This window comes from Gopherus evgoodei, chromosome 1 (assembly GCF_007399415.2).
Source record: "Gopherus evgoodei ecotype Sinaloan lineage chromosome 1, rGopEvg1_v1.p, whole genome shotgun sequence".
NCBI classification, from domain to species: Eukaryota; Metazoa; Chordata; order Testudines; family Testudinidae; genus Gopherus; species Gopherus evgoodei.
Window position 1 is genome coordinate 204,766,319 of NC_044322.1, and position 27,202 is coordinate 204,793,520.

Below are 27,202 nucleotides of genomic sequence, written 5' to 3' on the forward strand. Positions count from 1 at the left end.
AGATAGTGACCGCTTCTCTTTGGGAAGACTATTCTACTGCCTCAAAGAGCTCATTCACAGGAAGCGTGCCTTTTTGTAATATTCCCGTTACTACTAGCTATAACCCCTTGTATTGTATTTATTATTTGTATTGCTTCCACGTCATCCTTAGTATTTATGTGATGGCCGGCATCTTGGCCACCATGCAGGGATTGAAGTGAGAACCTCCAGAACTAAAAGCATGAGTGGCTACAACTTGAGCTAAAGCTCCATAGCTGGCTGTGAGTGTAGGGGGACTGTGACAACTCCTGTCCTCTGAAAATTGGCTCAGAGGGAGGACCTGTAACGAATACTGGCCAGCGAGTTCTTTACACTAGAACTGCTCAACATTTTTACATCAAAGTATTTTTAAGACAAAAAGGACTTTTCAGACAAATGTAAACATTTTCATTTTTGTCTAAAGTTTCAGGTTTTTCACTGAAAAATTTTTTCAAGTAAAAAACTCATGTTTCAGTTCAGTTTTGAGGAAAATTATGTTTTCAAAGAGCAAATCTCCCTCCCCTCCCCTCCCCCACTTTTTGGTTTTGTATTAAAAAACAAAGCTTTTTTGGGTGGGAAGTTAAGGAAGAAAATTGCTTTTTACAAGAAGTTCCACCAAAAATGACTGATATTTTTCAACCAGTTCCAGCTCAGCCTCTTCAGATCCTCGTAAGAAACCTTCATGCACCAAACACCTGAAGCCTTGACTTACTTGGATGACATCATCTACCTCAGCCCTGATAACAGGACCCAGGATACCCAGGTGTTCTTCATACTCCCCTTCGGGCTCCCGAGTTGTAAAGGTACTATCCACATAGCTTCGGAAAATCACTTTTCTGTATATGGTGTTGCCCCCATCATGGCTGGTTCTGTCATTCCTCATTGGGCTGAGGGGAACATAATGAAATTAGAAAAATTATGGAATTAGAATATAATGGAACATAAACATCATGAATTAGAAAAACTGACATCTTATGATGAAAATTAAAGACCTACACATAAAAATGCCTCAAGATGTAGTCTGAGAAACAGTTACATTTACCGTTGGAACGCTTTGGAGGAAAAAGAATCAGCACAAATGTCAGTGATTCACACTGAAAATGTGTGATCCAGGATAATAAAGTAACTACAAAATGATATCGCTACATTCCATTTTTCTCCTCAGTGATTCCACACCAAATTTGCTCAGAGACAAAGTGCCAGCCTGTGCTTCAATTTCAACGCACTGTCTACACTGCTATTTTTATATTGTTAGCAAAAGGCCAAGTATGTTCGGCTGCACTTGGAAGGCTTGCTGCTGCAGACTGTGGAAGAGCACTACTTCTGTAGTGCCTAAAGCAAAGGCCTGAGGATCATCTCTTCCTTATGCAGCTCTGAATTGTAGCTGATAACTAACTACATCCTTTATTCTCATTAGCTCTCCAGTGCTGATACACTTGTGGGAGAGGGAGCTGGATTCTTATTGCTCACCAAAACTCTAAGTGCTGATTCAGTTTCTTACAGATGTAGGTTCTAGTCTCAACTCTTCCAAAGACTCAGGGACAGATCCTCAGCTGCGGGAAGTTGTTGCAGCACCACTGACTTCAGTGGTGCTATATGGTCATTTATATCAGCAGCTGAGTATCTGCCCCACATAGTGCAAATCATTTCAATATTTGAGCTTCAGGATTTTTACTCATGGAGAACTCAGAGGCCTCTGGGCACTCTTGCAAATACAATAATGAAGATGGAGCTGAAGCAGGGGTCTACATGGGGAAAGTTGGGAAGGGGGAAATAGACAAGTTTGTCAAGTAGCCTGAAGATACAATTTGAAAAATACACAATTTGGAGACTGAATTTTCTGTAGTGAAACTATTTCCGCTCCTGTCCTAAATCACCCGACAATGAAAATTCAGGCTGTGCAAATATTTTTGTGAGTAGCAACTTTAGAATAAAAAGGCAGATTTTGCACAGAAATATGCAATCACTGGTAATTTTGCATGGTTTGATTTGAGCGTTGATGTTCATCACAGTGAAATTTCAAATTTCTAACAGGGTGAATTTCTCTCTCAGAAAAACTGGATTAGAAATTCTCGTTGGGAAATAAAGTCACTTTTTTCAAATCAAAACAAAATGTGAACATCTCAAATTTGGGGTTCATGCACAATGGTCCAATCAGTTCTTGATCTCTGCTAAGACTAACAACAAGGGGGTTAATTAAAATCATATACGACGATGGTGGTGGTGGTGGTGGTTTGCATGATGTGAATACTTATCTGCTGGGAACTGGACTGAGAGCCAAACAACTCATTTTGTACTGGAGATTGAATAAAACTTCAGATGGTAGGAACTATATGGCTGGAATTTTCAATGGGGCCAAGCTCTCAGCTCCATTAGGTCCACTTTGAAAAATCTCCACCTAAGTCACTATCTACCCAAGCTGGATTCAAACTGGCAACCTATAGGCTCTCTCTTGACTGAGCCCTAAGCCATCCCACCCACAAATACTTAGATACCAAGATGAGGTCTTGATGTGGGCCTTATTATTGTAGTATCTGAGCACCTCCCAATTGTCAATGCATTTATCCCCACAAGAGAACCTGTGAGGTAGGAAAGGGCTTTATCTCCATTTTACAGAAGAGGAACTGAGGCACAGAGAGACTAAGTGACTTGCCCAAGATCACACAGGAAGTTTCTGGCAAAGCTGGGAGTTAAACCTAGGTCTCCTGAATTTCAGGCTAGTGCCCTAAAGCTCTGGTCCTTCCTCTCTTCCTCTTCATCTACTGCATAACAGACTGTTAAACTGAACAGCACTTGTGTGATTAAGAAATCCCATAAGCCTTCAACAACAGTAGCTTTGCTGTGGGACAGCTATCTGTATCAATGGCCTGGTATTTAGCAACAGGGTGTGAGGGAACAGAGAGGAAGAATTTGGCCCAACCTTTTCTTTAATCCTGCATAGTCCCAGAAGACCTCTTCAGCTGCAATGTAGTATCTCCTCATGTTCCCTTTGTTGTGTAGATAATGCACAGCAATGTCATCAGGGTTATGGACATTATTAATGGTGAATCTGGGGTCTCTTGTGTATTGGTCATCTGCAATTTCCTCCCTGTCAGAGCCTCCTGGAACATACTCCTTGTAGTCCCCATTCCCACAGGGAAGCCTTGTGATGACCGGCTTAAATTGTCTTGGCGTCAGCGTGTAGTTAGCCCTGCTTGGCAAAACTGGGAGGTTGGCCTCGCTGGGCAATGCGGTATTTTTAGCCGTACAAAGGGACACTGTGTGGCTGGCCTCACTGGACAATAATGTGCAGTTGAGCTCTCCAGTTACCTTTGGGGGTCTCACACCTCTGGGTGTCAATGAGAGACTACTATACTTTTGATTATCCTTTTTCCTTCTTCGGGTCTTGATGAGAATCACAGATGTACTCAACGTGCCATTCACATTTCTCTTCTCCTCTTTCAGAGTTGGATGCTTGCTGCTTACTTTCCAATGACCCTCTGTAAACTGTGAGTAGCCTTTGAATTTCACTTGCTGCTGCTTCTTCTTCAAGGATACACTCTCTCTTGTAGGCATTGTAGCATTTCTGGAACGATTCTGTAACTCATCAGTAGCCTGAGCTGAATTTGTCTCCATCCCATCTCTCTCCTTCCCAGAGGCCAAATTCCTGTTCTCATTCATAATTTTAGATGAAGAATTCATATCCCTTGGCAACAGCTTTCCCAGCATGTCCTTTGCCACCACTGGACTGCGAGTAGGAACTAAGATATCCAATGCATAATCTAGAGTAAAATTTCTTTCTTTTTTATCTTTGGGTAGTTCTAAATCAGAGAGATTGAACATGTTGAACTCACTGTTTTCTGCCCTGTGTCTCATAGCAAAAGGTAAGTTTTCTGCATGTTTGGGAAATTGACCATTTTCTTTCTTGGTTTCCTCCTCCTCTTTCTTCTCCACGTTCTGGTCCTCAACATATTCATTTGGAAATTGGTCAGTCCTTAACGTATCTGAACTGGAGAAATTGTATTCTCCTCCTGAATTTTCCTCTTGTGGCTCCTCTGAATAGAGCGTTGCAAAGGAGGACTTCATGCTGTCCCCTCTGTCAAGTAACAGTTCTGCTGCATCTTTTGTTTGGGCTTCTTCCCTGGTCCTCAGTGGTTCATCTGCAAGTGTTTTCTCATAATTTCCTGACACCTGACTCTGATTTGCTTCATAGTCACTTTGGTTTCCAGCTTCAGATGCCAAGCCAGGACTTACTGCTGTTGTAGTGATAGGAAGTGAATGTTCTTCTGCTGCCACTGTGCAATATTTATGGAGGCACCCAGCCTCGGCTGGGAGAGGAGCAGTGCTTTGCGTTTCCAAGAGCTCATCAGTGCCCAAGGTATCGCTGTTCTCTATGAATGGCGGATCTGAGCCAACAGCCACATCAGCACTCTTAGTGATGGTGCCAAAGTACTCATCTATGGCCAGAGCAGTAAGATTCTGCATTTCATCCTGGACCATTGATTTCTTCCCAAATGTCCGAAGCCCGAAACTTGAGGCCAGAAAATCTTGATAATCAGAATCATCAGAAGACTGCTGGTTTTTTTCTGTTTCTCCTCCAGTTTGGGGTGAGGTGACAGGCACATTTTGAAGAGTGTTCTCAGAGGAGAAATGTATGATATCATATGGGTCATCATCATCAGAATAATCTACATCTTTTTCACGCTTGGCATCTCTAAACCTCAGCCTCATGCCATGGCTCATCTCAGGGGAACCCCAGGATGCAAAAAGCCACGTACCTGCAATTGAAAAAAAAAGTATACTACATATTATTTGTAGATCTTGACTGTAAACTCTCTAGGTCAGGGGCTGTCTTCCATGTTATTAGTCTGTACAGCACCCCACAATATTGCTCTGGTCCTTGATTGAGATTCCTAGGCATAACTGTAGCAATAAATCATGAATACTGAATACAGTTGACCCATAAATGTTCAGAGCTAGATCTGGATCTCAACTTCCTTAAAGTTCAGATTTTTGGTACAACCCATGATAGAAACGGAGATAAGAGACCAAAACTAGGTGGAAACGAGAGGTCAGCTGTGAAGTTTAGATAGGGATCCAAACTTTGCAAAGTTTGAACTGGGAGTTTGGGTTATGTTTCTTGTGTTATGTGTATAAACCTATGGATGAGAGAATACTGATCATGATAAAAATCCTCACTGGCATTTTAAACCATTTCAAAATCAGATAATTTAAAACCCTCTAGAGGGTGAAGGTCTTTAATAGGATAGTGAAATTCCACATTTGGACCTCTAGATTGGCCTACATGAGAATAAATGGGCATAATGCACCAATTGACTCCAGGGTCCTTCATTTCATGGCATGTCCCAGAATAAAACATGGGAGAGATGGACAAAAAATGGCTTTTACCTGAAATAGATGCCAGATGTAATTTTCTACCTCCTCTATATTTTAAGTGACATAGAATTGCATTGCTTTCCTTACATTATTTCCAAAGTCACCAACAGTGAACACATTTTACAAGAATTGGAAAAGAAGATCTAGAGAGGGAAGGAGGCGATCACATACTAAAACCAAACAAAAATGATGGAGAAGTACAAAAAGTACAACTTTGGAGATTTCTGTTAAGTCTGATGGAGGTTTACAGCTTCAAGCAAACATTTTCCTTTAAAAAAAAAAAACTATAATGCCTAATTAGCCTGTGGAATTCACTGCCACAAGATATCACTAGAAATGGACTCTATCTATGAAATCTCTTAGCAGATAATTAAACAAAACACAGCAGTCCTGCCACGTACCAACATTGTCCATTTCTACAGTGACCGATTCTCCACTCATGGGAAAAAGATTTAGTACATCTTCATACTTCCCTCGAGTCAAAAAAGCGTGACCAGAAAGGTGTATGGACACTACCTCATCCTGGGTGCCAATACTGGAGACGTGCCACTGCACAATTCTGTCATGGGAAAATTCCAGGATTTCAGTGCTGTCAGACATGTAGCCATTTATTGCTAAAACAAAGCACAAGATATGCTGTTACTGCACCCTCACAAGCATGCAAGACGGTAAGCTAAATTCATGCCTTCAATGGACTGACATCGGAGATGAAACTGACACATCTCTGTATCCAGACAGAAAGATTATTGGCACTCTAATGAAGTTGGGCTGCAATCCAGTCACCTTCATCTGAAGGGACACCACACTATTAGGTTTAAAAAAATCACATATTAAAATAACATGCCCTTACCTCTGTTCCTAGCCACCCTATATTGGATTCAGGGTGAAAGAATTCATATATATTTAAATTGTTTATTTTGTACATTTCTCTCCGCTAACTAGCCACTACGAGTCAATTTCACTTGTGTTTACTTTTCACTTTTGGGTTCTGCATTACTCACTGTATAACAGAGGCCTGTAGGTGACCTGGGCTGGGTACACTGTGGAGAGTGAAAAATAGGCTCCCAGTGCTTGTGCAATCATAGTCACCAACTATTGTGGGAGGGCATATGCCTTCAGGACACATGCTCAGATTCACAAGCTAGAATCAAACACTGGAAGAAACCCCAGAGGCTAGCGTTGCATCAGCAGTTTCTCTGGCTGCTCTGCTATCCTGTGTGTTACTGGACCACATGCTCCCTCCTGATTCCCTTGTGCTGTGGCTCTGAGAAGGCAGCTTTTCAGAACTGCATGCACTGAGGCCCCACACAGGGGCGTGCAGCCAGGCTTCCCTCCCCACTGTCAAGTTAACAGACTCAGGACTTGTCTACATCACAAAGTTGCAGTGCTGGTCAGGGGGTTACAGTGCTGCAACTTAGGAGGTGTACACATCTGCAGGGCATCACCAGAGCTGCAACTCCCTGTTTGCAGCGCTGGCCGTACTCCCGTTTTGTCTCGGGTGTAGAGGATCCAGCGCTGGTGATCCAGCGCTGGTAATCAAGTGTGGACATTTACCAGCGCTTTTCTTGACCTCCGTGGAATAAGCAGGTATCCCAGCATACCTGAGGAAGCGTCTGGTAATCAAGCAGGTCTCCTTCCCTGCGGTTTGCAGGGGGGTTCGGGGAACGCGAGAGCAAACTGCGGCGAAGCTGGTCTTCTTTCCCGGTTTGCTCTCGCGTCCCCCGAACCCCCGTGCAAGCAGGTCTCCTTCCCTGCGGTTTGCAGGGGGGTTCGGGGAACGCGAGAGCAAACCGCGGCGAAGCTGGTCTCCTTTCCCGGTTTGCTCTCGCGTTCCCCGAACCCCCGTGCAAGCAGGTCTCCTTCCCTGCGGTTTGCTCTCGTGTTCCCCGAACCCCCCTTGAAGCCGCCCAACAGCGCTGCAGTGTGGCCACATCTAACACCACTTGCAGCGCTGGTTGCTGTAAGTGTGGCCACTCTGCAGCGCTGGCCCTATACAGCCGTACTAATACAGCTGTAACAACCAGCGCTGCAAAATTTTAGATGTAGACATACCCTCATTAACACTTACGAATTGCTTAGTGCCATGCTAATAGCTGCAGCTTGCTCCAAACCCAAAAGCATGCAGAACGAGGCATGCAGCTGCTTGGCTGACTTCTGGATTCTTCACAACTTCCCTCTTGATTCCTTCCCCCATCTACCCCATGGCAAACAGGTTCAGCATCACAGATTGTTCTTGGTCACCACCTCAGGAACCCTGCCAGCCCCTGCTCACTATAACCAGTCACCCCCAGTATCCATTCCCCTCTGCCACGCTCAATACAGACATTTACCAGAACCCCATTCCCTCACCCAGCTACTCTACCTCTCTGTCTCCCACAGTCACTGATACTTCCTTCCACCTCCAGGTGCTGCCTCTGTGAACTGCAGTTGGTGGCCCAGAAGCCCATGCAGGGCTGCAGAGACCACCGTCACTTTCTCTTCTTGGTTTACACTTGCCCGGCTCATGATGAGCTTGTTTGTGCCTAAGTTGCCCTAATCATGCCCTGTGAAATTGTGGAAATAGCAAATCCTTGAAACCAGAATCAGATCTCTGCTCATTTGTGCTTTCAGCACACATTCCTCCTTCAGCACGCAATCTCAGCGGCCAGTTTCTGCAACCTGGGAAATTCCCAGGCCTCCTTTGTACTTCAGAATGAGCTCCCATCTGGGTATTTGCGCTCACATGAGCTTTTGCAAACTTGGACCTAGTTTCGCACTCACTGTGCATTACGTTAGACCTGTAGAACTTGGGATCATCCCTTTTAATGCTGGAGGGGTTAGTGCAGTACTGCTTGATGTTATCCTCTAAGTACCAACTCTTGTTTTCATCAAATACGGCAAACACGGCCTGCTGCTCTGCATCCGCCTTGTTCTGAAAAAGACAGCAGACAAGGCAGGGTAAGGTTTACAAGCAGCTAAATGATACGTAGTGGGGTATATTAAGGGCCTAACCTCGCCATCCCTCCAGAGGCAAAATTCCCATTCAAGTGAACAGAAGCACAGTCCAGTGGTTAGAGCAAGGGACTGGGGTTCCGGACTCCTGGGTTCAATTCCTACCTCTGCAACTGACTCACAGGGTGACACTGGACCAGCTACTAACATGACTGCTATGAGCTGGGCTCCCCCTAGTGGACCACTTGTTGCTGTATGTGTAGGCGCTTTAGTCACTGCTTCCACTCTCTACTGGTTGGTGTCTGAGCCACTGTCAAAGTAGATCCCTTCCTTTGGCCTCATGGAGGGGAAGTGGAAGAAGAACTCTCTCAGAAGCCCCCTTGCAATGCTTCTGGATCCCCAAAGTTTGGGGTCGCCAGACGTAGGTTAAACCTATGAGAGACTGGGGTCAGAAGCTATCATAGATTGGGGTCAGAACTTTCTCCCTACGTACCTTCAAAGTTTGAGGAAGTTTAGGGTGGTGTCTAGAACCAGGATTTTGCAATTTCTTGTCTTGGCAAACAAAGCACCATGAAAGAAATCACTACCAGCCTGATCTTTCCAACTGAAAGCCCCAAACACACACTCTAAATCTGGGGCCGAATATGCCAGCATACAGCTAAAAGCTATCACTGCAAGCAGCGCTTATAGAAAATTTAATAGAAAACAATTCCCTTATTTTAGGTTTTTTGACTCATCCTATATAATGTAATGTCCCAACTAGTGAGTTCTGTAGGGTGGTTCAAAGAACTTATCCAAAGGATCTCATACCTCATTAGATTCTACAGGTTTTTAGACTGACTTCTACAGAAGCCTAGTGATCCGATCCCAGTTCAGTTCTAGAGGCCATTTCTCTAAGGGAACAATCTATGAAACCAAATTCCCCTGTAGTTCAAACACCACACACGGACAGAAGCCTCTCTGTCTCTGTCTCTCTCTCTCAGAGGTTGTAGAACATGATCATACCTGCACACCCCTCTTGTCCAGTGTTTCACTTTTACAAATCAGAAGTGGGCCAATCAGTCCAGAGGCTATATCCCTGGTTACATCTACAGCACTGTGATATAATCTTGTTAGACACTGGGCATCCTCTGCGGTGGGCTGATCCGTATCCATGATACTCCATTGATACGTATAGGTTTCCCCTGGTTGAACTGCTTTACTCACAGTGCTGTTCTCTAAAGGAGAAATAAAAAGAGAGAAATATTAATAGAAGTTACAACCTAGAGCCAGATTCATGGCTGGTGTAAACTGGCGATGAAGTCAGTGCACCTTCAGGCACATGAAGTCCAATATGTACTTTGGAAAGGTCTACACTTTGGAAACAACTGAGTACGGGGACCTAGATACAGCATGGCTGTCCCATGTGGCTTACAACAGAGTTCCTGTTTGCAGCGTAGAAAGCAGCTTAACTATGCTCTGTTATTAAGTTAAAGCTTTGGACCGGCCAAAGCTTTAGCACAGCCTGGAGATATGCTTCATGTCCACTGCCCAATGCAAAACGTACTGTCACTGCGGTTTCTGACTGCTAAGCTCCCATGTGCTAAATGGGAATTATACCACTTACTTTAGAGACTTGTCATGAAGCTAAATGAATGATGTGTGTAAATTGCTTTGAGATCCATGGATGAAAGGCACTACGGAAGGACAAAAAAACTGTTGAACAAGGACTGTTCATATCCGGGGCAGAAAATTCTATATTTTAATTGTGACATTTTAAGGTGACAGTGAACTGTACACTGGTGGGGAGGCAGATTCAAAAGGAATTGCTTTAGCTCTAGCATATGTCCTGCCTAAAGCCAGCTCCATTCTATTTCTATAACAAACCTGCTACTCTCTACATTCTTCCTATACCAAACAATCACCCATAAAAGAGTATCTAATCAGTTGAAGTTAATGCTGCAGAAATAGAATCAAAGGACTGGAAAGGACCACGAGAGGTCATCTTGTCCAGCCCTCTGTACTCATGACAGGACTAAGTAATATCTAGACCATTCCTGACAGCGTTTATCTAACCTGCTCTTAAAAATCTCCAGTGAAGGAGATTCCACAACGTCCCTGGGTAGTTTATTTCAGTGCTTAACCACCTTGACAGTTAAGAAGTTTTTCCTAATGTGCAACCTAAACTTCCCTTGCTGCAATTCAAGCCCATTGTTTCTTGTCCTATCCTCAGAGGTTTAGGAGAACAAATTACTTCCTCCTCCTTGTAACAACCTTTTATGTACTTGAAAACTTATGTCCACCCTCAATCTTCTCTTCTCCAGACTAAACAAACCCAATTTTTTCAATCTTCCCTCAAAGGTCATGTTTTCTAGACCTTTAGTCATTTCTGTTGCTCTTCTATGGACTCTTCTGTTGCTCTTCTCCGATTTCTCCACAATTCTTCTGAAACGTGCTGCTCAGCAATGGACACAATACTCCAACTGAGGTCTAATCAGCACACAGTAGAACAGAAGAATTACTTCTTGGGTTTTGCTTACAACTCTCCTGCTAATACATGCCAGAATGATGTTTGTCTTCTTTTGCAACAGTGTTACACTGTTGACTCATATTTAGCTTGGATCTGGGAGTCACAGTGGATCACTTTTCCACAGTACTCTTTCCTAGGCAGTCATCTCCCATTTTGTGTGTGCACAAGTGATTGTTCCTTTCTAAGTGAAGTACTTTGCATTTGTCATTATTGAATTTCATTCTAGTTACTTCAGACCATTTATCCAGTTTGTCCAAATCATTTTGAATTTTAATTCTATCCTCTAAAGCATTTGCAACCTCTCTCAGCTTTGTATCAGCCACAAACTTTATAAATATAGTTTCTCTGCCATTATCTAAATCACGGATGAAGATATTGAATAGAACCAGACCCCACTTGATACGCCCTTCCAGCTTGACTGCAAACCACTGTGAATGCTGCCTGCTGTCTGACTCATACAAAGAAGTACAATCACATCTTTCCCGTCCTTGAACAAATCCACTGATTCCCCCATTCCTTACAGGAATCAGGAAATAAAATGTCCCCTCTTCCTTCCTGAAAGCCTTCCATGGACTGGCTACAGCTTATTTCATAGCCCTTAACTTCTGTGTAGTCTCTCGTTTGCTCACCCAGTACGAGCATCCTCACTATCCAAGATTGTGGATACACAGTCTTGCCACTGTTGATGACTTTTCCTGTTGCTACTTCTGCTCTTTCTATATCTCTCAGCCCCATCTCATTTCAGATCACAGCAGAAAACATTTCTCTTTTTCCCCTTGGCTATTGCTTCTTAATATTTCCTAATATTTCTTCTCCTCCATTACTATTGCACCATGCAAAGAATATGAAGACATAGTGTACTTTGACTTTCAGAAAACCTTTGACAGGTCCCTAACCAAAGATAAAGTAAGCAGTCATGGGATAAGAAGGTCAGTCCTCTCCTAGATCAGTAATTAATTAAAAGAAGGAAATACAGGGTAGGAATAAAGGGTGAGTTTTCACAGCAGAGAAACGTAAATAGCAGGTTTCCACAAGGATTTGTATTGGGAAATGTGTTGTTCAATTTATTCATAAATGATCTGGAAAAGGGGGTGAACAGAAAGGTGGCAAAATTTGCAACTATACAAAAGCACCCAGGACAGTTAAGTACAAAACTGTGAATAGTGAGAAAGGGATCTCACTAAACTGGGTGACTGGGCGACAAAACGGCAGATTAAATTCAATGTTGATAAATACAAAATAATGCACATTGGAAAAAAAAATAATCCCAACTACATATATAAAATGATGGGGTCTAAATTAGCTGTTATCAATTCAGAAAGATCTTGGAGTCATTGTGGATAGTTCTCTGAAAACATCCACTCAATGTGCAGCAGCAGTCAAAAAGGTGAACAAAATGTTAGGAACCATTAGGAAAGGGACAGATATTAAAACAGAAAATATCATACTGCACTATATAAATCCGTGATACACCCCTATCTTGAACTGTGCGGTTCTGGTCACCTTGTATCAAAAAAGATATCTCAGAATTGGAAAAGGTGCACAGACCAGGAACAAAAATGATGAGGGGGATGGAACAGCTTCCATACGAGCAGAGATTAAAAAGACTGGGACTGTTCAGTTTAGAAACGGAACAACTAAGAGGGGAATATGATAGCGGTCTATAAAATAATGACTGGTGAGAAGAAAGTGAAGAGGGAAGTGTTATTTACCCCTTCACATAACACAGGAACTAACGGTTACCAGACAAAATTAATAGGCAGCAGGTGTAAAACAAAAGTAAGGAAGTACTTCATTGCCGAACGCACAGTCAACCTGTGGAACTCTATGTCAGGGGATGTTACAAAGACCAGAAGTATAACTGGGCTCAAAAAATAATTAGATAAGAATATGGAGGATGGGTACATTGATAGCTATTAGCCAAAATGGTCAGGGACCCAACCCCATGCTCCAACTACCAGAAGCTGAGAGTGTACAACAGGGGATGGATCACTGGAAATTGCCCTGTTCTGTTCATTCTCTCTGAAGCATCTGGTACCGGTCACTGTCAGACAGGATACAAAGCTAGCTGGACCACTGGTCTGACCCAGTATGGCTGTTCTTATGTTACGTTGGGTGAGATCCTTGGCTGGTGTAAATTGACATTAGCTCATTGAAGTTGAAGAACACCTCCACATAGTTTAAAAAAACCCAACAATGCTACTTAGCACATTTACATTATATTTTTCATCTGTAGATCTCAAAGCACTTTACAAAAGTGGGTATGTAACAAAATCCCCATTTTACAGATGGAGAAACTGAGGCATGGAGGAGCGATGCAACTTGCCCAAAATCACACAGCAGGTCAGTGGCAGAGCTGGGAACAGAACCCAGGTCTCCCACTCCTGTGCCCTAATTAATTACATGACCTCCTAAAGGCAAAGAGAGACCCTACACAAAGTAACACTTTTGATATTGTGCAAATGTGAACAATTTCTGACCTCTGGAATCCAGGGGGTCAGTGGCTCCTTCTGCATCCTTTGAAAGCGTCACTCCATGGAGGTAAATGCTGTAGGGTCGACTGGCCATATTTTTGAACACAATCTACATAGATATGAAGATGCAGAAAGTATGAGTTCAGCATTCAGTGGCCTGGTACATTGCTACAAATCTCAGTGAGAGTGAAACTTGCAGGATTTCAGCACTGAAAGTGCTCAGAGGAAGAAATGCTCCTTAAAAGAAAAATCTGGGGATGTTAAAGCAGAACCTGTACTGCAACATGGAGCCCACAGATTGGGGTTGCTCTTGTTCTGCCTGGTCTCAGGTGGCTGATGAGAACACCTTCCTCAGGAGATCTTCCCACACTGCCAGGCACACGAAGCCATGGAGAGTGCTGGGCTCTGGATTGGAATCACTGGGATCCCTTAAAAACCATAAGGAGTCCTTGTGGCAACTCCCATCTTTTCATGTGCTGTATATTTATACCTGCTTACTGTATTTTCCACTCCATGCAGCTGATGAAGTGGGTTATATCCCACAAAAGCTTACACCCAAATAAATTTGTTAGTCTCTAAAGTAGAGATTATGGATTCATAAAGTTCAGACACAGATCAAAACTTCCCCAAAGTTCAGGTGGAGTTGGAGTTTTGGACCAGCTATTCTAAATATTCTTTACAAAAAGCAAGTGTCAATGCAAAGTTATGACTGATAAACTGAGCACCCAAAGACAGGGATGGCAGAGATAAGATTGCAAACTCAAACGTAACTTTGTCCCCTTGTGTTCATACCTTCAGATATGGTCACTCTTTGTATCATTACACGTTATCTGACAAAGAATACAACACGGTTTACAGTAAGTTTGTTTACATTTACAGTAAGGTACATACAGTCTTTGTATTTGGCCCTCACCGCTTACCTTGATTGTGTCTCTAACCTGAGCTCTGATAACAGGGCCCAGAATTCCCATTTCCTTGGGCCGGGGAGTCTCCAGATGCTTATTGAAGTTGGCATCTGCATACTGCCTGAAGACAGCCTTTTTATACTTCTTCCCAATGAGATCTGAGAAGTTGTCCAAGTACTGAGATTTATATTGCCTTAAAAAAAAAGGGAGAAAAGTATCAATAACATCTTCTTAATGGTGAGAGCCACTAGATGGTAGAATACTCTCCCACGGGAAATAGCAGAAGCCCTTTTTGCATGGGAAAAACAGAGCAAGATTAGACACAGCTCTATATAATATATTATGATTTTAGCTGCTACTGTAGCACAATCAAGGTCAGGGTTCTCATTGTGCTAGACACTGTACAAACACACAGTATGAGATAGCTTCTGCCTCAGAGAGCTTCCAATCAAAATTTTCTAGACAAACAAAGGAGGGGAGAGAGGAAGTATTACTTCTCCCATTTTACAAAATTGAAAAAGAGGCACAGAGGGACTGAGTGACTTGCTCAAGGTGTCACAATCTGTGGCAGAGCCAAGAACTGAACTCTGATATCCTGAATCCAAATCAAGAGACTTGACTTAACCAACGTTACATCAAGGTTTCAAAGACAGTGGAATTCCCAATGATGGCTAAGAATAGGTAGCGTTCCGTTCATGAAGTGAGGTGAGCAGTTGTGGTTTAACCATGAGCTGTGGCTGTTTTGTGCCCAGACCCTTTTGAGAAAGGCTGTAGAAGCATGATAACAGCAAAGGTAAGATTTATTCCCCTCATTCTCTTCCCTTCCTTCTCCTCTCAATCCTCCTTCTCTTCTGGTGCATCCTGGGAATTGTAATTCCTAAACTCAAAGCTAAAGGAGCCAGCTAGGAACAAATTTACAAACACACACTGTGATAGCGATCTGCATCTAACTAGATACAACACACCTTCCCCCTTTAGAATAACCATTGTAAAACTTCAGTCACTTCCAGACCATCACCTAAGTCCAGTAACAAAGTCTTCCAATCTTTTAGCCAGTCTCTTTTGTCTCACACTTCTCCTAATACCCGGAGAGGCAGGAACAAGACGGGGTAGTGGAGCAATTCCTACTACTATAGATTGTCCATCATTATTATTGGTGTCATCAATGTTCTCTGGTCCAAGGTGGAAATCAGCATTCTCTTCTTCAGCTGCTGGCTGATGAGCTGTGGACAATCTAAAGATGATCTATTTCTTTTGATCTATTAATCCAGCAGAATATTCTCGGATTTCTGTTATCTGCAAAGGAAAAGAATATCTTCAACATTCTTTTTTGACTTTGTATGACAGCTTCACACGAACAAGATCTCCAATTTCAAATTTTTGAGGTTTAGCACCCTACAGTATACATACTGTCTATATTTCTCCTGATTGTTCTTAACACATTCAGGAAAAGACGGTTACTCACCTTTGTAACTGTTGTTCTTCGAGATGTGTTGCTCATATCCATTCCAGTTAGGTGTGCGCGTGCTGCGTGCACGTTCGTCGGAAGATTTTTACCCTAGCAACACTCAGTGGGTCGGCTGGGCGCTCCCTGGAGTGGTGCCGCCATGGCGCCGGATATGTACCCCTGCCGACCCAACTGCCTCTCAGTTCCTTCTTGCCGGCTACTCTGACAGTGGGGAAGGGAGGTAGGTTTGGAATGGATGTGAGCAACACATCTCGAAGAACAACAGTTACAAAGGTGAGTAACTGTCTTTTCTTCTTCGAGTGATTGCTCATATCCATTCCAGTTAGGTGATTCCCAAGCCTTACCTAGGCGGTGGGGTCGGAGTCAGATGTGTCAGAATGCAAAACTGCTGAGCCAAAGGCTGCATCATCTCTAGACTGTTGAACCAGAGCATAATGCAAAGCAAAGGTATGGACCGAGGACCAGACAGCTGCGCGACATATTTCCTGGATTGGTACATGAGCCAGGAATGCAGCAGATGAAGCCTGAGCCCTGGTAGAATGTGTGGTGAGAGGGCCTGAGGGAACATGAGCCAAGCCATAGCAAGTGTGGATGCACGCTGTCATCCAAGAGGAGATCCTCTGGGAGAAGACAGGTAGGCCCTTCATTCGGTCTGTCGCTGCAACGAAGAGTTGGGGTGATTTACGAAACGGATTCGTCCATTCGATATAAAATGCGAGCGCCCTACTGACATCTAGGGAGTGCAATTGTTGTTCCCGTCGTGATGAGTGTGGCTTCGGGAAGAAGACCAGAAGGAAGACGTCCTGATTGGTATGGAAGGCCGATACCACTTTAGGGAGGAACGCTGAGTGTGGTCGCAGCTGCACCTTTTCCTTGTGAAAGACTGTATACGGTGGGTCCACCATGAGCGCCCAAAGCTCGGAGACTCGTCTGGCCGATGTAATGGCTACGAGGAAAACTGTCTTCCAGGACAGGTATAGCAGTGAGCAAGTTGCCAACGGCTCAAATGGTGGAGACATAAGTCTGTTTAAGACTAGGTTGAGGTCCCAGGTAGGGGCAGGGCAGCGTACTTGGGGGTATAGGCGCTCCAAGCCCTTGAGAAACCTGGAAACCATAGGGTGTGAAAACATGGAGCAGCCACTTTCTCCTGGGTGGAAGGTAGAAATGGCTGCCAAGTGCACCCTCAATGATGATACCGCTAGGCCCAGCTGTTTGAGAGACTAGCGGTAGTCCAGGATGGTGGGGATCGAGACCTTGATAGTAGTAACATTTTTCATTTTGCACCAGCAGGAGAAACGCTTCCACTTGGCCAGATACGTAGACTGAGTGGAAGGTTTTCTGCTACCCAGGAGTACTAGTTGCACTGAGGCAGAGCAACGTAACTCTAACTGGGTTAACCACGCGGAGCCATGCCATGAGGTGAAGGGACTGCAGGTCTGGGTGGTGAAGTCTGCCATGGTCCTGAGTTATGAGGTCTGGATGATGAGGCAGGGTGATTGGGTTGGCTATCGACAGGTCGAGCAACATGGTGTACCGGTGTTGCCTGGGCCACGCAGGGGCGATCATAATCAGGCGAGCTCTCTCCCTGCGGAGTTTTAGTAGGACCTTGTGAACCAACGGGAATGGTGGAAAGCCGTAAAGTAGTTGACTCTTCCACGGAATCAGGAAGGCGTCCAAGATCGAACCCCGGTAGAGACCATGGAAGAAGCAGTACCTCTGGCATTTCCTGTTCTCGCGGGAACAGGAAATGCCAAGAGGTCTATGTGGGGAAATCCCCACTTCCGGAAGACAGAATGTATAACGTCCGGACGAATCGACCACTCGTGAGACAGGAAAGATCTGGTGAGTTGATCTGCCAGAGTGTTCCGAACTCGGAAGCTACTAGGTCTATCGAGTGGGCTATGTAAAAGTCCCCTGGTTGAATCGCCTCCCGACAAAGAGGGGAGGATTGTGTCCCTCCCTGCTTGTTTATGTAGTACATGGCCGTTGTGTTGTCTGTAAACACTGAGACACAACAGCCCTGTAGATGTTGCTGGAACGCCTGGCATGCCAGGTGGACTGCTCTTAGTTCTTGGACATTTATGTGTAATGCCAGCTCCTGAGACGACCAAAGGCCTTGAGTGCGAAGATGTCCGAGGTGAGCACCCCAGCTGAGAGATGACGCATCTGTCGTCAGGGACATGGAGGGCTGTGGTGGATGGTACGGCAGTCCTGCACACACCAGGGAGGGCGTCAGCCACCAGTCAAGGGAGCCTAGGATGCTCGGGGGAATGGTGACTACCATGTCTATGGCGTCCCTGCCTGGGCGGTAAACCGAGGCGAGCCAAGTTTGAAGGGGACGCAGATGTAGTCTGGCGTGCTTGGTCATGAACGTGCGGGCAGCCATGTGACCAAGGAGGCCGAGACAAGTGCGAGACGAAGTTGTCGGGAAGTTTTGAAGGCTTTGTATAATTGATACTATTGCCTGAAATCGGAGTCGAGGTAAACTGGCCCTTGTGAGATTAGAGTCCAGGATGGCCCCAATGAACTCTATTCTTTGTGTGGGAACTAGAACAGATTTCTCTAGGTTGATCATCAGGCCTAGTCGCATGAAGAGGTCCTTGACGATGCCCACACGACTGGTGACTTGGGCCTCGAAGGTCCCCCGAATGAGCTAATCGTCGAGGTACGGGAAGACATGTATTCGACGATGACAGAGGGAGGTAGCAACTACAGCCATGCACTTCGTGAATACCCAAGGGGCTGTAGAGAGGCCAAACGGAAGGACTGTAAACTGAAAATGCTGATGGTTGACCACAAACCGGAGGTACCGTTTGTGCGGAGGGTAAACGGCAATGTGGAAATATGCATCCTTCATGTAGAGGGTGGCCTACCAGTCTCCGGGATCCAAGGATGGGATGATTGTCCCCAGGGATACCATGCGGAACTTCAACTTTTTCATAAACTTGTTCAGTCCTCGCAGGTCTAGGATAGGCCTGAGGCCTCCTTTCGCCTTGGGGATTAGGAAATACCAGGACTAGAACCCCTTGCCCCTTAAGTCCTTCAGAACCTCCTCTATAGCTCCCATGGCAAGAAGCGTCCGTACCTCTTGTAAGAGGAATTGCTTGTGAGAGGGGTCCCTGAAGAGGGACGAGGAGGGGGGTTGGGAGGGAGGGAGTGAAATAAACTGGAGGTGGTATCCGAATTCTACCGTGCGTAGGACCCAACGATCCGAGGTTAACTGGGTCCACGCAGGGAGGAAAGGGGAAAGGCGGTTGTAAAACTGAAAAGGATCCTGGGAGACAACTGGTACACCGCTCTTGGGTGCACCTTCAAAAATTGGGTTTGGATCCCGTTGTTGGCTTGGAGGGATCGTTATTCTGACTCCCTTGAGGTCCAGACTGTCGTCTGCGGTTGCCTCGACCTTGCCTCCTGCCAAAGTTCTGTCTTGGTCTAGGCGGGGGGTAAGGGCGTTGAGGTTGGGTGCGGAAGGATCTTCGTTGAGCCTGTGGTGTATGCATCCCGAGCGAACGCATAATCACCCAATTATCTTTCAGACTCTGTAGCCTAGGGTCCGTCTTCTCGGAGAATAGATTCTGGCCATCGAATGGCAAGTCTTGGATAATGTGCTGAAGTTCAGGTGGCAGGCCTGACACCTGAAGCCATGATATACGCCTCATGGCGATTCCAGAGGCCACAATTCTGGCTGCCGAATCGGCAGCGTCCAGCGAGGCCTGGAGAGAAGTCCTCGCCACTTTCTTTCCTTCCTCCAACAGTAATAGTAATAACTGGAGATATACCAATCTCCTAGAACTGGAAGGGACCTTGAAAAGTCAATGAGTCCAGCCCCCTGCCTTCACTAGCAGGACCAATTTTTGCCCCAGATCCCTAAGTGGCCCCCTCAAGGATTTAACTCACAACCCTGGGTTTAGCAGGCCAATGCTCAAACCAATGAACTATCCCTCTCCCCCCAATAGTGACTTAAATTCTTGGCGGGAGTCTTGCGGGACTAGCTCTGTGAATTTCCCTACCGCCTCCCAGGTGTTGTAATTATACCTGCTAAGTAGGGCTTGCTGGTTCATCACCCTGAGTTGTAGGCCCCCCACGGAGTAGATTTTACGGCCCAACAAATCCATGCGCCTAGCCTCCTTAGATTTTGGGGCAGGGGCTTGCTGGCCATGGCGCTCCCGTTCATTAACGGACTGTACGACCAGTGAGCAGGGTGCACGTATAAGTATTCGTACTCCTTAGAGGGCACCATGTACTTCCGTTACACTCCTCTGGCCGTGGGCAGAATAGATGCCGGGGATTGCCAGATGGTATCGGCCTTACTTGAATCGATCGAATGAACGGTAAGGCCACTCAAGTTGGTGCATCCGCCGACAATATATCTACCACGGGGTCCTCAACCTCTGGAACCTCCTCCACCTGCAGGTTTATATTCAGGGCGACGCGCCTCAGGAGGTCCTGGTGTGCCCTGAGGTCAATTGGCGGTGGGCCCGATGAGGATGTCCCCGCTACCGCTTCATCCGGGGAAGAGGAAGACGAAAGGCCCGGGACGAGTGGGTCCTGTATAGTCTCCTGATCATGGGGGACATCAGGGACCGGTGGGACCTGAGGGTCCGGTACATGGATGGAAGCTTCCTCCGTACCCACAGGAGGGGGGCAGCTGACAGTGGCCTCTGGCACCCGGTGTTCCGATGGAACAAAGCGTGATGTCACTGCGGGTCCACCTGGGCTTTGTGATATGCCCAAGGTGTCCAGAAAGACCACTGATGAGGTCCTTGGTCTGGACCGTGGGTCTCTTGGAAGACTCGGCTGTGTGTATCTGAATCACGGTCGTGTGCGTAGGAGGCACTGTCCGTGTGTGATGATACTGATGTATGGCGAGACAGCCATGGAGGAGCTGAAACCACTTGGGAAGGGTCTCTGCGTCTGGTTGATCCGTCTCCACACGGCACCAGAGAACAGTACCAGGCACCGTACCGGTACCCGGAATGAGACGGGACCTGCGACCGGAGCAGTGCGGGAGGTCGACCAGGACCTCGAAGTCTACGTCGAGAGCAGCTGCGAGAGACGCGGTGCCGTGAACGGTGCCGGGAGCTGGCTCGGTGCTGAGAGTATCCGGGTCAGCGAGCGCTGATCTCGAACGGTGCCGCGAGTATGACCAGTACCGAGATGGAGAGCGGCACTGGGACTGCAAGCGGTGTCGGGACCGGGATCGGTGATGGGACCTCGATCGTGATGGGTGCCTTTCAGCGGTACCGAGCGAGGATGGTCTCAGCAGGGCAAGCTTGCCTACTGATTGGATAACCCGCACCAGCGGTGCCGGGTGTTGAGGCAGCGCAGGCTCTGTCAGGACAATCAGCTCGCTTGCCATAGAGAATGTCTCTGGCGTGGAGGGAACAATAAGCTCAACCACGGCGTGTGCTGGGGAGCTGTCAGGTACTGGACTCGACGGCTCTTGCGAAGCCGGAATCAATGGTACTGAAGTTGTTGATGCCGCGGCAGTTGTCGGTGCCGCGGCAGTTGTCGGTGCCGGGCGGTCCAACTTAGGTGGGTGCTCTGACTGCGACGTAGGCACAGGAGTCTTGTGCCTTATGACTCGCGGGGAGAGAGAGCGGTGCCGGGCAGGCTTCTGGGCCGGCGTCGGTTGGTGCCGAGGTGTCTTCACGGTGCCGGTGCGCTCCGGTGCTGAACTCTTCTCCCCGGTGTGGACTGTCCGGCGCTCAGTCCGAGGAGTATCAGAGGGGTAGCTGTGTTAGTCTGGATCTGTAAAAGCAGCAAAGAATCCTGTGGCACCTTATAGACTAACAGACGTTTTGGAGCATGAGCTTTTGTGGGTGAATACCCACTTCCTCAGATGGTGGGATTCCCCCAGGCACTTAAGGCAGGAGCCATGAGGATCTCCTGTCAGCATCGGCTTGCGACAAGCCGAGCACGGTTTGAAACCCGGTGAACCAGGCATGGGCCCAGGCACCGGGTGAGACGAAAGGGCTAATCCCCAACCCCTTAACTATACAATAAGTATGTTAAAGAACTAAAAAAACTAGGTAGAAATATAGAAAATTGAACTATATACACAATAATAATAAAAGAACTATGAGAAGCTAGGGAGGTAGAGATCAGCTAAACCCCGCTCCACTGTTCCAACGATTGACACGGGCAGTAAGAAGGAACTGAGGGGCGGTTGGATCGGCAGGGGTATATATGCGGTGCCACTCCAGGGGGCGCCCAGCCGACCCACCGAGTGTTGCTAGGGTAAAAATCTTCCGACAAACATGCATGCCGCGCGTGCTCACCTAACTGGAATGGATATGAGTAATCACTTGAAGAAGAATAGTTTCATCAGAAGGTTTGGTTGAAAAAGGAGATCATGTAGGCCCTTGACAGGTAGTAAATCATTTACAGCCTTGTGTCCTCTTCAAAGTTCAAAGTGTGAAATTCTTGGTGTTAAATGTAAAGTGGTCCCATAAGTAAACAGTATTTCATATAAAGCCTCTTTCCCTGGTCTCGCCTGAAAACTGGTAAGTTGCAAACTTTTTCACCAGTCTGTTCATTCTCTCAAGTACACCACTGGCTCTTGGATGGTATAAAGAAACGGTTTTGCATTTGATACCACTGCGAATAAGGTAGTGTGGCATTTCAGCAGAAGTTATTTGCATTCCATTGTCAGGTATCAGTTCCTTGGCAAACCCTTTTCAGGCAAAAACTGATGATGTTAACTTATTTACTATTTCAGCAGTAACCTTTCCAGTGAATGTAACTTGTGGCCAATTTGAATTATAATTTACCATTACTATGACAAATCTCTGTGCAACAGGCTGATCTTCAAATGCTCCCATTAGGTCAGGAGCCAGTTTCTCCCATGGACAATTGATATAATGAACTGGTGTGAAAGGAGGCTGAAGGTTTTTCTGTGACATCACTTCCAGCACAAGCCATGCAATTCTTGATTATTTCCGCAAAGTGCTTGTCCATTCCTGGCCACCAGAAGTCTTACTGCAGTCATCTTCTGGTTGGACTCTTCCCCATAAGTCCTCCATGTGCCAAGTGAATTAATCGTTGTCTTAGAAGTGTAGGCACAACAAGATGGTCAATTCTCAAAACCCATTCACTTACAAAGGACAACTCATGTGACATGTCTATATGGTTCCAAGTATTCTGGTGTCATTGTCATGTAAAAAAACAGGAGTACTTGTGGCACCTTAGAGACTAACAAATTTATTTCAGCATGAGCTTTTGTGAGCTACAGCTCACTTCTTCGGATGCACAGAATGGAACACACAGAAAGGAGATATTTATACATACAGAGAACATGAAAAGGTGGAAGTATGCAGACCAACAGGAAGAGTCTAATCAATTGAGATGAGCTATCATCAGCAGGAGAAAAAAAACTTTTGGAGTGATAATTAAGATGACCCATAAAAGGTGCGAGGAGAACTTAACATAGGGAAATAGATTCAATTAGTGTAATGACCCAACCATTTCCAGTCTTTGTTTAGGCATGAGTTAATTGTATCTAATTTGCATATTAATTCGAGTTCAGCAATCTCTCTTTGGAGTCTGTTTTTGAAGTTTTTTTGTTGCAAAATTGCCACCTTCAAGTTTGTCACTGAGTGGTTAGAGAGGTTGAAGTGTTCTCCCACTGGTTTTTGAATGTTATGATTCCTGATATCAGATTTGTGTCCATTTATTCTTTTGTGTAGAGACTGTCCAAACCAATCCTCTGCCAAAGGTTTCTGGGGAGGGCTTTCTTATTTCTTCCGCTGCGGTAGGACACTTTCCTATGCCAGTCAGCAATTACTTCAGCCAGAACCACTGCAGCACACAGGCTGGCAGCATACGGACCTGGTTTGCAGCCAGACGCCTGCAGGATCTGTTCCCTACCAGCCTCCATTACCCTCAGGAGTGAGAGATCAGCTAAAATCACCACCGCCTGTGGAAAACAATGCCAATATTCCATTCAATTGCCCTATATGCATACACTCGTGCCTGTGAGCTATCCCCCTTCATTCCATCCCACCCCCTTTCCCTTCATGGTTGTACTCACCATGACTGGACTGCAGCCAGGCTATATCAATCACAAGGAAAAATGAGAATCTAGTGCTTGCAACTTGTGTGGATGAAGGGGAGTGAGTTCAGTACACTCAGTTTCCATTTTATTTCATGAACACACTCACAATAGTACCTCTGTGCATTGTATCCTTTGCGACTGGAAATATAGCCGGGGGGGGGAGGGGTCTCTCCATCCACAGCAGCGGAGCAGTTCAGCCATATAAGAAGAAGGAAAGGAAGATGAGGGATGGAATGTTCCAAGAGATCCTGCAAGCCTCTGCTGCTCTGGATACCAAGCATGGGACATGGATGTTCACCCTCGCGGACAGCAGGGCAGGAATAGAGCAGAGAGGAGAAAGGTGCAGGAAAAGGACAGACGTGCAGCAGGAAATGCTAGTGCTTCTCAAGCAGCAAACAGACATGCTGCAGACTCTCGCTGACCTTCAGGTTGAACCATCTTGTGCTCACCTCCTTTTGCAGCCATAGAGAACTGCATTGTGGGACCTCTGGGACCACCATCACCCTAGATAATCACGCTGCCGTACACTGAACTGTGAGAGACCCGGTTGGTTGTATGTGTTTCTGACATGGAAATGGACTGTTCTTTCCCCTTCAAAATTCTTTTTCCCTTTATTTAAGTTTTATCAATTATATATTTTTTTCTGTTTGCATGGGTATGGTATAAAACGTCTATTTTTGGCAACTTGGTGGATACTTGTCCATTTCCAACTCCAAACTGAGTCCGCCTGATTGGTATCAGTTGGACATGCAAGTGTCCACAGTGCAATTACCAATAACTTCTCACTGTCAGTGCAGATCTCATTTTGTGCTTGCTGCGCAGGAGGGCTGGGGTGAGTTCAGCACATAGATACACAGAACATCTGAAAGTTATGCAGTCATTGCTTATTTTCCAAAACTGATGTGATCTCACCCATCCGTGCTTCTTTCTCCCAGCCCACCTCCAGCTCCATCATCAATGCCACTCAACAACTTGAATTGTTTCTTTCTATGTCCCAGAGCAATCTAGCCTCCAAGAAATTGTCATGTTCCCTGCAGCTTCTCTGGCGGCTCTGCAAATACTGCAGAATCAGGCACGCCATTCTCACAACACTCATCACAATAGTACAGAGCTGTGCCGGATCCATGCTTCTGACACAGAAAGTGGACAGTGAGGAGGGATGCACAGGTTTGTGGGGATTTTTAAAAGAGGCACAGAACATTATGGGATGCAGATGAAATTATGAGATGGAGAACACTGCATTATGGGACGTTGAAATCGTGTTCCTAGTCACCCCGTGTGATTCATTTTCCATCGATAGAAGCACTGTTAGTGAGAACGCGCACTGCTGACAAAACAAGTGTAGTGTGGACACGTAAAAACAATGTAATTACTGCAGCAGCTGTTTGCTGATGTAACTTAGGTCGACATAATTTTGTCGCATAGACATGGATCTTAGTCTGCACAACAGCATCACTCGCCTAGGAAACCTCCTGCTGCCTCACAGTGTCAGACTCCCTAGCCTTCCAGCCTGCCCTTGATCCTGTCCTTGTTCCGGCCCAGCCTTGCCGGGATTTGTTCAGCCTGCTCCAGTCTTCTCTGTGCCTATTCTGACTCTGCTCCAGACATGTTCCTGACCCGCTCTAACCCTGTACCCACCTCCTGACCCCCTTGGACTGACTCCAACCTGGCTTCAACCTTTGGCTTGCTTCTGGTATTTGACTGGGATCCTGATTGGGCTCATCAATGGACTCTGACCTTGGTTCTAACTCTCCACCTGTCCCCAGACCTTAGTCTGAGCACTGCCCTGTCCCGATTCTGCATCCGGCTTCGAATACTGCTCCAACCACCAGGCTTGACCACCTAGAACCCAGAGCCTGACATTCACTTATTCAGCCTGGTAGAGACCTTCAGAAGCCATTCACTAGGGCAGGGGTTGGCAACCTTTCAGTAGTGGTGTGCCGAGTCTTCATTTATTCACTATAATTTAAGGTTTAACATGCCAGTAATACATTTTAATGTTTTTAGAAGGTCTCTCTCTCTCTACAAGTCTATATTATATAACTAAAATAGTGTTGGTATTGTAAATAAACAAGGTTTTCAAACTATTAAGAAGCTTCATTTAAAATTAAATTAATATGTTGATCTTACGCTGCCAGCCCGCTCAGCCCGTGCTGGTCTGGGTTCTGTTACCTAGGCCAGCAGTGGGCTAATGGGGCCTGTGACCGGGACCCAGCTGGAAGGGTCTGGCAACCAGAACCCCAGACCGGCAGCGGGCTGTGCGGGGTCAGCAGCCGGGACTCCAGACTGACAGTGGGCTGAGCGGCTCAGCACACTGCTGTTCAGGGTTCCATCCGCCGACTCCTGCCAGCGGCATCCCGGCTGCCAGACCCACTCAGCCTGCTGCGGTCTGGGGTCCTGGCCCTCCCCACATACAGTGGGTACTACCTTTCCCTGGTTCTGGACCATTCTCTTCCTCTCTCTCTGCACTGAAGCTGAGGGTGGGAGTGGACTGAGCACAGGGTTGGGGGTAGAGGATTCTGGCCAGGAGCTAGAATGAGGGAGGGGGCTCAGGGTTGGGGCAGAAGGTTGGGTGTGGGGGCACTTACCTGGTCAGCTCCCATTTGGTGTGAGGGGTGCAGGTGGTAATGTGAGTGGGGGGTGCAGGAACTCCCATTGGTGCTCAGAGTGGGGGTGGGAATCTGCGGGGTGCATGGGATGTAGGGGGGCTGGGGATGTGCAGGGTGCAAGAGTCAAGGCAGAGGGCTGGGGGCATGTGAGGGGGTGCAGGTGTCAGGGTAGGGGGGCTGGGTATGTGTGGGGGTGCCAGAGTCAGAGCTGGGGTCATGCGTTGGGATGAAGGAGTCAGAGGGCTGGGTAGTACAGGGCTCAGGGCAGGGGCCTGAGGTGTGGGGGGGGTGCAGGGCTCAGGGCTGGGTGTGTGTGTGTGGGAGGGTTAGGGCTCAGGGCACAGGGCCGGGTGACTGCCCCCCCAGAACCCCCAACCCCCCCGCTCCTTGTCCCAACTACCCTCTCCTGGGACCCCACCCCCTATCGAAGCCTCCCTGCCCCTTGTCCTCTGACTGTCCCCCTAGGACCCTACCTCCTACCTGTCCCCTGACTGCTCCAACCCTTATCCACACCCACATCCACATCCCCACCCCCAGACAGAACCCCCTAGACTCCCATGCCTATCTAACCGCTCCTGCTCCCCTGACAGGACCCCAGAACTCTGGACCATACAACCCCCCCCCCCGCTCCCTGCCTGCCCCAACCCCTCTCCCACACCCCTATCTCCTGACAGGACCCCAGAACTCTGGACCCATACAACCCCCCCCGCTCCTGCCTGCCACAACCCCTCTCCACACCCTATCTCCTGACAGGAACCCCAGAACTCCCGACTCATCCAACCCACCCGCAGCTCCTTGTCCCCTGACCACCCCCTCCAGAGACCCCCCCCCGACACTCCTTGCTCCCTGTCCCCTG

The 27,202-nt window shown here is 46.7% G+C and overlaps 1 protein-coding gene across 1 annotated transcript in view; it reads right to left on the reverse strand.

Moving 5' to 3' along the window:
• Window positions 1-27,202, reverse strand: part of LOC115661226 (coagulation factor V-like) — a 63,985-nt gene that overhangs the window by 22,199 nt on the left and 14,584 nt on the right. Inside the window, 7 exon segments of the mRNA XM_030583580.1 lie at window positions 731-905; window positions 2,939-4,775; window positions 5,796-6,008; window positions 8,155-8,305; window positions 9,331-9,542; window positions 13,315-13,417; window positions 14,229-14,406. Coding sequence (XP_030439440.1) covers window positions 731-905; window positions 2,939-4,775; window positions 5,796-6,008; window positions 8,155-8,305; window positions 9,331-9,542; window positions 13,315-13,417; window positions 14,229-14,406 — 2,869 coding nt within the window.